The sequence below is a fragment of the Strongylocentrotus purpuratus genome, unplaced genomic scaffold, assembly GCF_000002235.5.
Source record: "Strongylocentrotus purpuratus isolate Spur 01 unplaced genomic scaffold, Spur_5.0 spur5_scaffold_1, whole genome shotgun sequence".
Lineage (NCBI taxonomy): Eukaryota > Metazoa > Echinodermata > Echinoidea > Camarodonta > Strongylocentrotidae > Strongylocentrotus > Strongylocentrotus purpuratus.
Genome location: NW_022145594.1, coordinates 29,727,207 through 29,744,274, shown reverse-complemented (window position 1 = coordinate 29,744,274; position 17,068 = coordinate 29,727,207). Strand labels below are relative to the sequence as shown.

At 38.9% G+C, this 17,068-nt stretch overlaps 1 protein-coding gene across 1 annotated transcript; it reads left to right on the top strand.

Moving 5' to 3' along the window:
• Nucleotides 1-1,379: 1,379 nt before the first annotated feature.
• Nucleotides 1,380-16,500, top strand: LOC115921318. Its single transcript, XM_030978676.1, has 3 exons — nucleotides 1,380-1,400; nucleotides 3,769-3,857; nucleotides 16,005-16,500. The coding sequence occupies exons 1-3, from the start codon at nucleotides 1,380-1,382 to the stop codon at nucleotides 16,498-16,500; spliced, it is 606 nt and encodes a 201-aa protein (XP_030834536.1).
• The last annotated feature ends 568 nt before the right edge of the window (nucleotides 16,501-17,068 follow it).

The window sequence follows — 17,068 nt, the reverse complement described above, 5'->3', positions numbered from 1 at the left end:
TGGTTTCTCCTTCAGTGCAGCAGTCAACAGTCATCACCAACAGCCATCAAGGTCTGCAGGATCCCTTGGACGAGGCTGCAGTGGTCTTCGGGAATCTTCCAAAGACTGGGAATCTTGGAAGACTGGCAATATTCCACTACAAGGAATCACTGAAGTTGTTCTCCACTATTGCACCTTCAAAGGTCATCACAAAGAGACATCAAGGTCTGCAGGATCGGTTGGACGAGGCTGCAGTGGTCTTTGGGAATCTTCAAAGACTAGCACAATATTCCACTACAAGGGATCAATGATGTTGGTAATAGGTGTAAACTCAAGTTTTTCTCCTCTATTGCACCATTCAAAAGTCATCGCACCGAGCCATCAAGGTCTGCAGGATCACTTGGACAAAGCTGCAGTCTTTTAATTCTTACACCAACAGTGGTCTTAGAGAATCACCTTAAAGAAGGAATGTTAATATTATTCCTGGGTCTACACTGAAATTGTCCTCCTCTTTTGCAGCATTCAAAAGTCATCACAAAGAGCTACTAATATCTGCAGAATTACTTGGCCTATTGCACAGTGGTCTTCGGAAATCTTCAGTCTGTGGCAATAAGTATTCACAATCAAAGGAATGTCGATGTTGGTCCCAATCTTCAGTCTAAACTTTTGATATCTGCTTCTGTTAGTACTTAGTGCAGCATTCACAAATCATCACAAAAATCAATCATTTTGATAGAAACAACCATAATATTGTAGAGGTCCACGGTTATTGGTATCAATAGCTACAGTTCACGGTAACAGATTTTAAAGAAGAGTATAATTCCTCTTTGGCTTTACAATCATCCTTTCATATGACTAGGAGATGTTCAGTTTTGTCTCAAGATATTTTCACATGTAGTTTCAAGAGAGATTTGTCTATTGGTCTTATCGTCTGCAAGTACTTGTCTCCTATATAGATTTCCGGATTGTTCTTGATATCAACTTGCACATCATTTAGGTAATTCCTCAACTGGCAATTGTAATGTTCATGAAATCTGTCAATAGCATACAAAGAAACATTTTCAGTTGAGATTCAGAAGGGTATTTACTTGATTTCTGCAATACAAAAAGCAATCAGTTAATGCCCTTCTGGACCTCAGCAGAATATGTTAACCCACTGTCTCTGGGAAGCAAGTGGCTCCTGTATTAAAGCCTATGGGAGTGGGAGAATTCAGTAGTCAATGGGATAGGTGAACTGTATCTCTAGAACTTGTCATGTGTGGCAGAAAATAAAATACAGGCTACCAGGGCCCCGTTGCATAAAACTTACCATTGATGGTAACTTTGCCATCAAAGGGAACTACCATGGTACAAACAGGGTTCAACAGCCAATCAAAATCAAGGTTTCCATGGTAACATTAATGGCAAAGTCACCATCAATGGTAAGTTTTGAGCAACGGGGCCCAGAACTTGGACAACTAAAAATCCCCTTCACCTATACCACACCCTCAGGCTTCCAAAGACAGCATCTAACTGGAAGCCAAGATGTTCCTGCCATTTGGAGAGGGTTTATCGTCCTGCATCACATAGTGCATATACAGGAGAGTAGAAGATCTTGTATCCTTTTTGTGGGGCCGACTTTACTCTCCTTTCAAAGGACCAAAGACTTCAGACAACATTTCAATTGATAAGACAAGTTCTAGTGAAGCAAGACAGCTGAATTAAAGATGCTGATATGTTGAGGAATCAATGGAAAATTTCACAATCTTTAACGTGTTGCGCATGATATCATGTCCCTATAATATGATGCTGGTGAAAAAAACATACAACAGTACCGATAGTCATTGAAATAGCCTTATCAAAGCCAACAATAAACCATTAAACCACTGTATTTCCACCTTCCTCTTTGATGATAGTTTCAAGCTCTATAAGATGAAGATTTAACCAGCAGCACCTTAATTAAGCCATGTTTGTCAATAATAATAATAATAATAATATTGGCATTTATATAGCGCTCTTACAGACATACATGTGTATCACAGCGCTTTACAACATATTATTATTACCCCGGTCATCGGATTCAGGCTCACCCGCACACAAGGTATGCACATTCTCCACTCCCTGGGGAGCATTCCAGCCAGTCGCCATTTTACAAGCGCCACTTGCTAATCAAACCACATTAGCTTTCGCATCCTACCGGGTACCCATTTTAACACCTGGGTGGAGAGTGGCAAATGTAGATCAATGTCTTGCCAAAGGACATTAGTGCCGCGGCGGGACTTGAACCGCGGACCTTGTGATCCACAGTCCGGTGACTTATCCACTCGACCACGACACCTCAAGAATATCAACTTACTACAAAATCAAGCAAAGTTGCTGGTAAAAAAAAGTTCGTCTCCGGAAGACTGGAAAAACTCCTTGAATACAATATAAGAACAATGATTTTAAGAAGATTAATAAATATGTTTCCTGTATAGCTAATATCCCTGATCAGAAAACTTGACCACTGCTCTCCCCCGAACAGCCATCTTGCCACCTGACAGATCTGCCTCTCTGATATCAACGATGCTCAATGAGTAAATGAACTCCTACAGAATATCCAGAAATATTTGCAGAAGCATTGTATCCTCAAAATGAAAAATATCCTCAACTTGTAAACAACTTAAGTAATCAAGAAAACACCATTTCCCAAAAGACCTGTGACTCATGCAGAAAACATTTCATTCATTCAGCTGCCTCGTCAGATAGAATCTCATGTTTTTTTCCTTCTCAGTCTGATTTTCTTGAAACTTATACTTTTCAAGTGAAATACTGGAACAGAAGGAGAAGCTCAATAGCTTGTTGACATCATCTGTTGAAAGTTAAAAGGGCACTAGCTGTATATAAAAGCAGAGGAGTTAACACCCTTCTGGCTCTCTCTCTCTCTCTCTCTCTACAGATATGTCATGGAAGAAATATGGCATCCCATTTATGTCTACCGATTTGGAGCAATTATGACTGGATTCTGAAGAATTTATGATTTTCAGAGGTCAAAAAATGATAATGAAAGCCGAAATGGAGTAAAGTTTCGAGTCTTGGAGTTCTTGAAGCTGACAGATTAATCACTCAATGAGAATGGATATCCATGTCTAGATTTCTGAACTTTCTGTAGAAATGGTCTGTAACTTATTTTTGCAAATAGTTAGGAGAGGAAAAAAGAGAGGACAAACAGACAGGTGGAAAGAGATGGAGAAAGAGACCACTAGGAGGAGTGAGAGAGAGAGAGAGATTCAGCCATAACACAGACTATGGGCGCGTTCATGCTTGATTTGGAAGGTAGAATGAGCGATCTGAAACGCTCATCGTAAACGCTCATCGTGATCGCAGTTCCACGGTGTAGTGTTCATGCTAACTTCTCTGGCTCCACAAGGCAATTCTTCCTGTGTGGCCCTAATTGGTCTTCCAGCTGGATTCGCAAACCTTCACTGTGCATGCTACGTAGACCCACTAGAGGTCAGTCCGTTGACCCCATTTAAACGCGTTTACAAATTGTAAACGCATCTTTTTGTGAGTTTACGATCGGCGATCGTGATCGCCGTTTTTCGGTGATTCTACAAAAGTGAGCTAAGACGCAACCGTGTTTTAAACTAAACGCGTAACAGATGCCTGATTCTGGCCAGAAAAAGTGAAGCATGAACACGCCCTATGAGACAGACAGACAGACGCAATGACAGACAGATGACCATTACAGAGCATTTCCCAGTAATGACCAGTTGATCTTCCAATCTATCCATCACTCATCAATCTCATCTAATCTTCTATCACTAACAGCTGTCCAGACTAAATAGCCATCCTGATGATATCCAACCCCTCCCCCATTCAGACAACCAAGTTTCATCGTACAGCTATCCAAAAATCAGGTATGTGATCGGTAATTGAGTCTGGACATCGCATAAGGAAATGTCACATACAGTGTAGCAAATACATGAATATGTTCTCAAATCATTTCAAACGATAGTTGAGCAAACTCTTATTCCTAATACATGTAGGTAAGACCTAAAGCAGTCCGCCGTCTGGTTGCTTACTTACAAGCATTTATGCTTTCTTAGCAGTCAGGTAAAATAACCACCACCACCACTAATCCTCTTACCCCCTCCTCCCACCATTTAAATGATAAAATTCATTGTATCGCTATAACAAAAACTACAAAAATAGTTATACATCAAGCACAATATTGTTTAAAGTCTGAATGAATGTTTGAGCATCGATCATTTCAAATGACGTTTCAAACGAAAACTCAATTAAAAATCAGGATCTATACTTGCATCAGCCGAAAACTGTATAACTGGGCGGGGCTTGTCAGGGTTGTGCACTGATGATTGGCCAGGTGTCATGGCAACTGACCTCTTCAAAACTACAGTTACTTTACATGACGTTTCTTTCTACTGTACCATTTCCACACATGGATGCCATTCCTGCGATTTGATGATCCTTTAAACAACGTTTCTTTATCCAAGTTTTGTGTAAATAAATTTCCTTTGGTCTGAACTGGCCATGAATCCTCATCCAGATGATATCTAAATAATTACACTTGATGAGTGACTGGTTACAAGGCTAGTGGTCTAACAGGCAAGATTGTCCATCTGACGTCAAGATGAAACGTTAAATCAGAAATAATTCCCGGCAGAAGCAGATTGAGCGACAAGGCTGGAATGGCCAGAAGTGATTGAGATATGAATATGATAGATATCATGAAATGTTCTTTGGCTTTCGAGTGCCATAATGCAAATGTCCTTATCTAAATATCAGATATATACTAGATGCCATGAAGTATTATATGGCTTTTCCAATGAATACGACTATGCTAGCCTATCACAAAACATGCAATATTGAGTATCGAGAGTATGGGACAAACCAGAAAATATGTTGTGGTTTTGTCCAATGAATATCATTATGCAAGCATATTTAATATAATTTTCTGAGAGATCTACAGGTGTACATGTACATGTATATATACAATTGTATGTGGCTTTCTGCTATGAATATCATCATGCTAACAAATTAATTATTTGAATATCTGAAATATGAGAGATGCCATGAAATATTATGCTATTTTGTCCTATGAAAAAAAACTATTAGATAGTGCAAATCAAAAAGGAATCTGCCTCTTGAAAGTGCGTCAAAATAACTGACAAGCAAAGCTGTATTCTAATAAAATAAGAACAAAAAAAGAGAAATTTAATATATTATAAAGCAATATGATTGAGGGTAAATAAACAAGTTTGCTTCCTTATTTACCCCAGCCTATTGTCTCCTCCTAAAACTGATTCTCAACACTAAAAAAAATGAGCCATACTGTTGGGTAGCCTATATCTAGAAGAAGTTCAAGATTCATAATAATAATAGCCTAATAGTCCACTCCAAATTTTATTAAACTGAAACGGAAATTCTTTTTGCCCAATTGATCGTGAGCCCGGCAGCCACTGAGCAGCGCCAGATCGACGTTGCTCTATCCCTTATTGTTGAACGCCAAACAAGGTAGCAACAACTCCCATCTTTTAACGTCTTTTGGTATGACGCGGCCGGGGTTCGAACCCACGACCTCCCGGTTGTGAGGCGGACGCTCTACTGACTGAGCCAACACTCCGGTATAAAATATTATTGTGATAATATCCTTGTATATCAGTATTAGTATCAAGTTCCATTCATTTTTACCTCAAAATCATTTTGTTGGTCAAAAGAAGTAAACATAAATCAAGTTGGATTGACTATTATTATAGATTTTTCTCCCTGAAAAATATACCAGGTGTGACATCTATTACAATTTCTCACAAAATGAAATACAGTCAAACCTGCTCTAGTGACCACCTGTCTACAAAGACCACATTTTTTTGCTCCCCTTGAAAACGGTTTCTCATTGAAACATGTTCTACAGAAACCTGTCAACAAAGACCACTTATTGTGTTTCCCTTGAGTGGTAGTTATAGACAGGTTTGACTGTACAACATAATCACCTAGTCAAGATTACATTCTACTGAGTCTGGATTAAAGAGACTATCCCTCTCGCTCTCAGGTAACTTGACTGCCTGAGGATATTCACATTCCAGGTTAATACCTGGCTTACCTGTGTGTCCTCAATATAAGGTCACAGCTGACTGCATAGCCCCCTCCCTGTGCCTGACCCCCCCCCCTTTCCCTTCATCTTACCTCCCCCACCCCATCAACCTACCCCTCCCCTACCTGAGGATATTCACATTCCAGGTTACCTGGAACACCTGTGTGTCCTCATAATAAGGTCACAGCTGACTGCATAGCCCCCTCCCCCTCCCTTAACCCCCTTCCAAACCTCAATCCCCTTTCCCTTCATCTAACCTCCCCCCAATAACCTTCCCCTCCCCTGCTTGAGGTAATTCACATTCCAGGTTACCTGGCTTACCTGTGTGTCCTCAAAATAAGGTCACAGCTGACTGCATAGCCCCCTCCCCCTCCCTTAACCCCCTTCCAAACCTCAATACCCTTTTCCTTCATCTACTCCCCATCACCCCATCAACTTACCCCTCTCCTGCTTGAGGAAATTCACATTCCAGGTTAATACATGGATTACCTGGTGTCCTCAATATATCTGACTGCATAGCCCCCTCCCTGAACCCTCTTACAACCCTCAATACCCTTTCCCTTCTGCTTCATCTAACCTCCCCCACCCCATAAACTTACCCCTCCTCTGCTTGGGATATTCGCATTCCAGGTTACCTGGATTACCTGTGTGTCCTCGATATAAGGTCACAGCTGACTGCATAGCCCCCTCCCCCTCCCTGAACCCCCTTCCAAACCTCACTCTCCTTTCCCTTCCTCTACCCCCTCCCTACCCACCTCCCTACCCCTCCCCTGCCAGAGGATTTTCACATTCCAGGTTGATACCTGGATCACCTGGTGTCCTCAATGTAAGGTCACAGCTGACTGCATAGCCCGCCCCCACCTCTTAACCCCCCCCCCCCACACTTTTAATCTACTTTAATATCATGATTACCTGGTGTGTCCTCAGTATAAGGTCACAGGTGACAACAGTGCCTCCTTCCATCCTTTTCCTGACCCCCCTGTAACCCCACCCCACCCCTTCATCATCCCCACAATCACATACCAGCTTAATACCTGGATTACCTACTTGTCCTCAAAATAAGGTCACAGCTGACTGCTGAACTGCTACCCCCCCCCCCTCCATACACCCCTCTTGACTCCATATACATGTAGTAGTGTTATATTGAGTACAACTCCCAATTTATTGCTAAAAACCTGAATTATTATTGCTGATGCTGATACAATAAATGTATTGCATATCATTTTACTCAAGTTCTATAGGCAAAGTCAATGAAACCCTGGTTCAAATCCAATCAAATCAGTTTTAGCAAATTAAAATTGACATTTTGGGGGATTATCATCAAATACACAATAGAGAAAAAAGAAGATGAATGCATTTCACAGAGAGAGGGAGAGAGGGAGAGGGAGAGAGGGAGAGAGAGAGAGAAGCAGTTTTAACAGCTCGTGAGTAAAGTGAACCTATCCTACTTTCAACACAAGGGGGCTCTATTTCTAATATTTCCAACAGAGCATTTCAAATTGATATAAGTTTTTGCAATGGAAAAAAAAAAATCAATCAAACACCATTTGAAAAAAGGTCACAAAATAGTGTCATCTTGGGCCACTTGCCTCAAAATTTCAAGGCATCAAATATTAAAAAAATACAATAGCATACTGTCTTTCTACCAATGAGAAAAAATACAGAATTTAGGATCGGTACTTGATGTTTTTTGAAAGTGAAGGTAACCCATTGCTTACTGGAAACGGGTGGGCCCTGTGTTAAGCCTATGAGAATTAGATAATTCAGTAGTCAGGGGGTTAATCTTGACTCCTTATGAAATATGCCCCAGATAGTTGCATATGGTGTGTGGGAATAAATTGCATAATCCATATTGCCAACAGCTAAAGAACGGACAAGTGTTTATATCAGGTGCTACCCGTAAATACACTTTAGATAATCAATAACAAACATGCGCTCAATGGCTTTAGAGCTGTAAAAAATATTGATCGAGAATGCACTTTCTCTGAAGAAGTTGAACAACAAATGTAAGGTTCCAGCTGCCATTTAGACTAAATTATTGATGTTTGATTATGCATGTAAAATATGAATTGATATTCTATGATGTACGCAAGGGCACTACTCACCTCAAAAGCACATTTCTATTATATTTGTAATCAATATTTGACGGTAGACTTGACACTCATGTTGAAGTGCATTTGCGATCAAAAGGATGTTCTAATAATAGAACGAAAACACCATTAAAATGATTGGTGAACACATACTGTTGATGTCAAATCATGAAAGAATTAATGTGCTTGCATTTCCTTTGAACGCAATGATGTACATATAATCATTGCTCCGGGGTCTATAAATTATTGATAAGTGCTTGCACTTTTCTTCAAACACAAGAGTTAATAAAAAGGATGTACGTCACATGCACAGAGTCAACTGCTCGATGGTCATTTCCTACACTAAACACAACCTGAACATCAACTCTGTCGCGACACTATACCTCACACTAACCTTAACCCTAAACAAAAACCTTATACTTTTGCTTAAAGCCCATAGCAATTGATGCATGAGTAAATGCTGTATGAAAACTATGTTCTGTTGTACTTTACACAAAAAAGGCAGATCGAGGGTTAAACAGTCAATGAAGAGTTGAAGACATAACATCATTTATGAGCTGATGAAATAATGATAGGTAATATATCTGCACAACACTTATATACCTTTTAAAAATATCTACCGTAGTGACAAAATAACTTTTATATCTGGAATTATGATGATTACCGGTATACAAATGTTGTTGGCATGAATTTTTTGACTAATTTCACAATTTATTATAATTGAATTTTGAAACCTACAAGTTATAGCACACTAGGAGTGAAACAATTTTGATGATTAGAGTTATGATGATTATAATGTTGTTTAAATGAGCTTTTCTGCTAATTGCACAAGTGATAATGAATTGTATTTTGGAAACTTACAAGTTCTGGCACATACGGAGTTAAACAATTTTGATGAGTAGAATTATGATGATTATAATGTTGTTTACATGACCTTGACAACTAATTTCACAAGTGATGATAATTGTACTTTGTAAACCTAGAGGCACATAGGGAGTTAAACAACTTTTCTGTCTGGAATTATGATGACCATGGTGATATGCAATGAATATTACATGAGTTTGATTGCTATGATCTGTGCCGGTTCAGCGAAAATCAATAAAGAGAATCCCACGCAATGAATGCGGAGGCTGGTGTTGAACAAATCACCCTTGAATATCACGTAATTGGATTTTAATATGATTGGGCAAAGATTAGTCTACGACACGAGACAGTCGACCAGTTCAGGAATGGATTGAAATTGATGGATGTTTCTAATCTGAACACCCTAGTGCATTCAGTTAAGCAGTGCATGTAAAGTTATAATGCAGGTTGCATATGTCAGTTGTTGCAATGTCAGGGAAGTCTCTGGCAAGCTTTCACTTGAAACCTTTTTTGTAAATGCATGACAAAGATTGGAACATACCCAGTACCGATACATGTAAACTGGTCTGGCCATAGGGTCTCTAACACAGGCTTAATAGTGGATAACCATAAAACTAAAATCTAAAATTAAACAATTTTTAGGACGTTGTTTTGTAAAAACTCACAAACATGAATCATTTCCGAAATTTGCAAATATTTCTTGAAATCAAGGCTGTTCTTGAGAACCTACATGTAGATCCAATTATATTTCTAAGCTAGTATTTCAAGGCTAAGAATTAAAATCATTGTCTCTTTTTTGGTTCCGATGTTGCTTTTGAGTCTGTATTTCTAGACTAAGTTCAAATACACAAGGATAACGGAGTGATCAGTATAATAACTTGTAAAGGTTACAGCATACATGTACATAACCTTGATTTGGATTAACTTTTACAAGGCAGCACCTCACTGCATCGCACATGCGTTCCTCCTGTTTTTGAAATCCAAAATGCAATTAATTCCCAAACTGTACTTTCAAAATGTCAACATTATGATCAGAACTGTGCAAAAGTATGGCATTTTACATGTACAGGTTGAAATAAACATAATTTTCAAACTGTTGAAGTTTTAAAAATGTAAGAATTAAAATCAGATCTGTGCAGAAAGATGATGCACAGATCTTTTAAAACTGGAAATAAAGTATCTCTTTTCTGAAGATGCTTTTATTTCATTAATCCCCAACAACAAGGCAGTAAATTGTTCTTAAACTTCAACTGGAGAAGGGGGGGGGGGGGGTTAAAATAATGCAGGCTTACTTGCTTACGAGGTAGTATTGTAAACATCGCAAGCATCATCATATAGTTTGGCCTACATGTCAATGCCCCTGCTCAATATCTACTAATTAGAATCATTACAGCACTTTTACATGGAAGCAAAATTAGATTAAAAATAAACTTAATCATAATTCAACTATACATCACATTGCCAGTGTTATAATATGGAGTTAATGTAAAAATATGATGATGTAAATGAAAATTATAGGTGGAGAAAATGAATTGTACTAACAGAACAAAACAGAAGCAAAAAGTCATGTTTCACAGTTTAAATTGAATTATTTCTAACAAGCAGCTTTTCCTAAAGTATTTAGTTTATAATTGGATAATTTATAAATTAGCTTCCTGCAATTTGCTAAAGCCCCAGTCCCATATAAAGCCGGACCAGCACGGACGAGCACGGACCACTCCGGACCATCCCGGACCATGGCCTGGGGTGATCCGGGATGGTCCGGGATGTTTTGTTCAAAAAATCGTAACCGCCGACCGTCTCCCCGGACCCAACACGGTACCACTACGGACCGCCCCGGACCGTCCGGGCATAGCCCCGGCAGCAGTACAGATCATTCCAGACCCAGCACGGAGCCGCCACGGACCGTCCCGGACCACCCCGGTGCCAACACGGTGCCAACACGGATGACACCGGACCATCCCGGTGCCAACACGGATCATCCCGGAACGCCCCGGTGCTGGTCCAGGGTGATCCGTGTCGCCACCGTGCTGGGTCCGGGATCATCCGTAGGGGCGCCGGGATGATCCGGGGTCAATAACTCACTCCCGGACTGCCACGGATCAGCACGGACCGCCCCGGCGCCACTACGGATGACCCCGGACCCAGCACGGTGGCTACACGGATCACCCCGGATCAAACTATTGTCCCGGACCGTCCCGGACCACCCCGGCAGTTTTTGACCATCAAAAACATCCGGGGTCGACTCCCGGACCGCCCAGGACCATCCAGGACCATCCAGGACCATCCAGGACCATCCAGGACCACCCCGGTGCCAACACGGTGTCAACACGGACCGAATCCCGGATCACCCCGGATGGGGTCCGGGATGGTCCGGGACGGTCCGGGACGTATATGGGACTGTAGCTTTAATAAAGACGTGTTAGACAATGCAGATTCACTTATGGGATGACCCTGTAATAGATGGGCAGTATTATAACGCATTTTCGAACATGTTAATAATACTATAAGTTAATTAAGTTTAATAATGAATGGTTAAATGATATGAAATTATCACTAATTAAAAAGTGACAAAACTCTTTGAGATGGAATCACTTCAAAAATACTTGTATCGACTCTGATATCCCTACTTTAGAACATTGACAAATCTACTTAGAAAATATGTAAATTAATAATATCTCAACAAAAACTATGGGAATAAGATTTGTCATCCATACAAAAAGATCAAATTCTACAAATTTATAAAATATGAAACCTTTTATTGTTTAGAATTCATACTTCTAAGTCTTCTACCATCAAAATTCTACGGAAAAAACATCAGAAGAGTTTCTGTTAGAAACTGTCACGGCATAGTATTTGAGGAAACTAATTAGTTAAAATATGAGTCAAAGATTCTGGTACATGTTCTATTGAAAGCCGGAAGGACGTTGACTCTATGTAAAATGATATGATCTAATGCCCTGCTGGCTCCGAACAGAGAATGAATTCTCACTAGTCAGTATAAAAAACTCTATATTGACTTTTAAAGCCTGTCTGTACTAGTTTGGCCAGGAGGCATTAGACCACCCTGCAAGGTCACTGACAGGTGGTTATCTCAACAAACAAGCTCTCAATTAACATAAGAAAGAGAGGATCATGCTGGGGGGCCAATGGTCACCGATTATAGAGGGCGCAAGAAGCTACAATTAGTGCAGTGGGGCTTTAAAGTATGTTGTGAGCAAGACATCTATACATCTATCTCTTCTTGTTTCTGGGCCACAGGTGTTGGTCTGATTGACATGGCATTAGAAACGTCTGGGAGATTGCTAAAAAGAGGTGGGGGCACGAACGTAGATTACCCCGTTGCCGTGGCAACACAACAAGCTCTTGAAAGATACTGATGAATGTTTCCCTCATTTCATGCGTGAATGTTTCTGATGTACTTAACATCAGACATGCGAGGTAAGATGTAAAATAAGAAGTGTAATGAAAATGTTGAAGGTTTCTTTTGGTTTGAGTTTATACAAGTAAGAGAGAGAGAAGGGGAGGATGTATTAATTAATCAAGCTTTTTTTGGGTGTGAGAAGCATTCATGATGCATCTTCAAAGCAAAATGATGAAAGTCATAATTTAAAGCTCCCAATTAAGCTGTCAGAAAGAAAAATGAACGTAAAGCAAGAATCGGCTTGTAAAAATTGCTATTCTAGTCAAACTGAAATTAATCCACACTCTATCAAAATAAAGAAGAGCATCAGTAATGCAAAGAGTGTCCCTTGTGGCCTAAGACAACAATTTATCTCGTCAATAATAAATATAGGGTATTAAATCTTCAGCAAAGGAGACCAGAAATATACATGTAGTTGCAGAAATAATGGAATCTGGAGTATGGCAATATCATATTTTTGATTGAGGGAACGTCAGAATGATGTGAGACATGATAGAATGTCTGGTATGATATGAATGCAAAGCACCTAACAAGTGAGGTGTCAGTTACTCGTAGATTACAGTTTGGTGATGTGGGACATTCCACCTAATTGGGGCTTTAAGTACTCATCAATTGAAGACCTCACAACCAATTAACAAAGGGGGGAAACATTTTTTTAAGGGGGGCCAATCACAAAACAAACACCTCTACCCCCCCCCCCCCCCAAACAAAAAATGAAGCAAAAAATATGTTAATCATACATACGGTACTGTAGTGTAAAATTTACAATACACTTTTGGTGTTTTGATAAAGCAAGAGCATCAGTCTAAGAACTTGTATTCTTCAGTATTCTGTTGATTTTCGCACATAATGTCTGTATAAACAAAATAATACTAACAGGCTAGATACAGCTGCAATGAAATATTGCTCGATAGCATGATCTTATAAACTAGAATGTATCTCCTCAAATATGCTCCTCTGAAAAGCAGTACTAAACAAATACACTGTAACGCTTCACTGCTGTAACCATGGAGAAGTAGGCCTTGCAATTTTAACTAGTGCAGAAAATCACCTTGGCAACCACCACACACTTTTTATGCTTCAAACTATCATAAGTAAATACAACAGCAACAAAACTACATGCATCCTTTTCCCTTTATTATTTCCAAAGCAGCACAAACTCCCAGTATAGGGGTATAAGACAAATTCCAATAAATAAAAATTGTCATCCAATATATGAACTCCAATACATGAACTGCAATATACAACACCCAGGAAACAACTAACAATCATTTTAGTGCCTTATAAAGCCATACTTTTTATGAGATACCTTGCTCTTCAATAATCTCTGATGCAAAATTTCCACAATATTCCTCCTCTTGAAAGGGCTGCAATACAACACACAGTATAACTCCTTTGGCTTTGAAGATGAATTTGAGTTCTGGTCATGAGATTGCATTGTGAAAGAAACGGTGTGGAATCGACCAGAAAAGGTTGATCATCTAGCATGTAAGAATTTGTGTGTATTGCAAGGTTCCGGAATCATCAAAATGATAAGAAATTTGGCAAAGTCTTAGTACAGTTACAAACACTGTACACAGAAAGATGTATATGGGACTACACGAACATGTGGCGTAAAAAACCTACCCCTCCTCCCGAGTTTTACGATGTTACATGACATATTTAGAATATAAAGGCATTTGAAGAGCCATGCTTTTCAGGGAACATGTCTTATCTGATGTTCTTCCACACTTGCATAATAAGAATGATAACGCTCACAAATTATTTTTCACCTCTTCCCAGAACTCAACCTTCTCTTTAACATTTTTATTTTCACAAAATGAAGTGATTCAAGACTATGTGCATTCTCCAAAACCATAACAAACCCTTTTCCAAAATAACTTGTTGTATCTCTGATGCAATAATTCACACAAACAAACTTTCCTCGCTATCAACACTGTCCAGAAGATTGCACCAACATGGATTCCTGATAAGGGCACAAAATGAATTACTTTCACAAGATGAAATGATTCAAGACTGCATTCTCGAAAACCATAACAAAACCAAATCTAAAATAACTTGTTCTCTATCTGATGCTAATTCACACAAGCAAACATTTCCTTGCTATCAACAATATCCAGAAGATCGCACTTACATGTACATGAATGCCTGATAAGGAAACATTCTCCAAAATCATAAACAAATTCCTCTACACTTTGACAAACACATTAAAACTCTTCTTTCGGATTACCTTGCTTGTAAAAACTGCACATAACATTGCATCTGGTCTATAGACTCCTAATAAATGTCAAACACACAGGATATATTTTGGTCCTCTGAAGTCATGGAATTCTGAATGAAGGGAAGGTATAAACATTCGGCAGGCACGCGTGGGTGAAGGGGTTTTAGGAGAGAGATTTCTGTAGATGATATTGGTGTTATAAACACACGGCACACGCACAAACTTCCCCTCTCTCTCTCCCTAGTCTTTCTCTCCAGACTCAAATGCTTTGGTCTTTAACTGTTGATTACTGGATTATCTAATTCCCATAGGCTTCTAGTAGGTAATGGTTAATACTCTAAAAGAAACAGTGCTTAAATAGAAAGGTTGAGGCCAGGTGGAGGTGCAAAATAATTATAGACAGAATGGTTATTAGACCATGTGGATGGTAGACAGGCCGGGTTTAGACCATATGGGAATCGATCAATTGGGTAATAGACGATCAGAACTATACACAAGACCTAAATCTTTAACCCTAGATATGCCCCTTCACTTTGTCCGGGCAACAATTATCCAGTTTTAGAATAACCCGCTTCCGTTCTCATACTCAAATCGTCCCCACTTGATTAGCTCTGTGGACAAGCACCACAAATAGCATGATTATCTGACCACGGTAATAATTCTTGACAGCAAAACTTTTTTTAAAGCTATGAATCATTTACCTCAGACAGCACAATAACAGCAGACCTTAATAACTCAGTCATAATAGACACTTTCGCTCTGATATCTTACGCCAATTGCTGGCATATTTAGGTCATGTGTTACAAATACAAGTACTTGAAGGCTATTGTTCAACTTTGAGTCATATTGCATTTCCCCTTTTTTTAATTTTTCTATCAGTTGTGCACTCTTTTTCAATGCCTATAGCACCTGTCATAGTATACATGTAACCTTCTACATGAATCCAAGATTTTCCACTAAAAGTTGGCCAGGTTATCCAGGGTCTCTCATTAAAAATACTTAAGTTGAACAATTTGTCGCTGTTTTCACGAAGTGACGGTAGTGAAAAAAAATTGAATTCACTTTGTGTGACGATTTTCCTCACTTCCGTCACTTCGTGAAAACAGGGACAAATTATATTACAATCACAAATTTAAGATCTAGTCATCTTTATCTTGAATATATAGTGTTTTTGTGATATATATATGTTCTTCATAAATACAACATTTCTTGGGCAACAATTGTATTATGCAAATTCTGATCAATACAAAAGTGAAATTGTTAGTAACATAATCTATCAATGAAAAATTCAATAAAATCAAGAAGAACTGAACTTTCAAATATTCCTGAATAAGCAAAGATTTGAATTCGTAGGGTTTTAGACCGGAAGACAACTCTCACTCTCATCCATGCCTTCGTCACCTCCAAACTTGACACATGCAATGCACTTCTTCCTAATCTTCCTGCCAACGAACTGATGAAGCTTCAAAGAATTCAAAACATCGCAGCCAGAATCACAGAGAAAGCAACTGGTCTCACTTCTACCACATCCCTTCTCCGTAACCTCCACTGGCTCCCAATCAACAAGCGGATTCACTTTAAGATCCTACTTCTCACCTACAAGTCTCTCTCTAACTCTACCCCTTCTTATCTGTCTGAACTCATTCACACCTACACACCCTCCCGTGCTCTCAGATCCCAGAACAAACATCTTCTCCAGATTCCTCGTTTTAAGACCCAGTACTACGGCCGTAGCTCCTTCACCTTCAATGCTCCCACCCTCTGGAACTCTCTACCGCTCGCCATTCGAACTGCACCTTCCATCCAGACCTTCAAGACTGCACTTAAGACCTACCTTTTTAAGAATTAGTTATTAATCTATAATTTGAAATTGAAATTGTATATGCCTACAACTTGTAATATATAAATAAAATCTTGAACCATAATTGTTGTATCATTATTTAAGAATGAATATCTATCTAGTTACTGTTATACTATTTTAGTTAAGATCTTGTCAGATTTTTTGAATTTTTTGAGGATAGTTCAATAGTAGATGTATGTAATTAATTAAGCTTGTAATACAATGTAAAGCGCATAGAGACATACCTTGTATAATGCGCTATAGAAATATAATTTATTATTATTATTATTATATTATTATTATTATTCTTAAATAATTTGTCCTAAATATTTTTTTTTAAATAATACTGTGAAGAGTGAACCTTCCAATCAAAATTTCTGGCAAACAATCCTGTATTTGTAATGCACAAGAGTACATCCTGGAACACTGATAATTTTGAAAAGTAATTGGAGTTGATTTCAAAGACTAGTCTGCTATGTATAATTAATGAAGGCGTGTACTTTCGTGACAATCGGGTACAGAAAATATAATTGAAAGGTGTCCGTGACAACTAGTGAAAATATGCCTTTTTTTTTTT

What these genes read in the sequence shown, in the direction of transcription:
- LOC115921318 (XM_030978676.1), top strand. Translation starts at nt 1,380, where the DNA reads ATGGCAAAGTCACCATCAATG. An exon ending in TGGCAAAGTCACCATCAATG is followed by an intron (nt 1,401 to 3,768) that starts GTAAGTTTTGAG and finishes TATCACTAACAG; the next exon opens with CTGTCCAGACTAAATAGCCA. An exon ending in TACAGCTATCCAAAAATCAG is followed by an intron (nt 3,858 to 16,004) that starts GTATGTGATCGG and finishes TTGAATTCGTAG; the next exon opens with GGTTTTAGACCGGAAGACAA.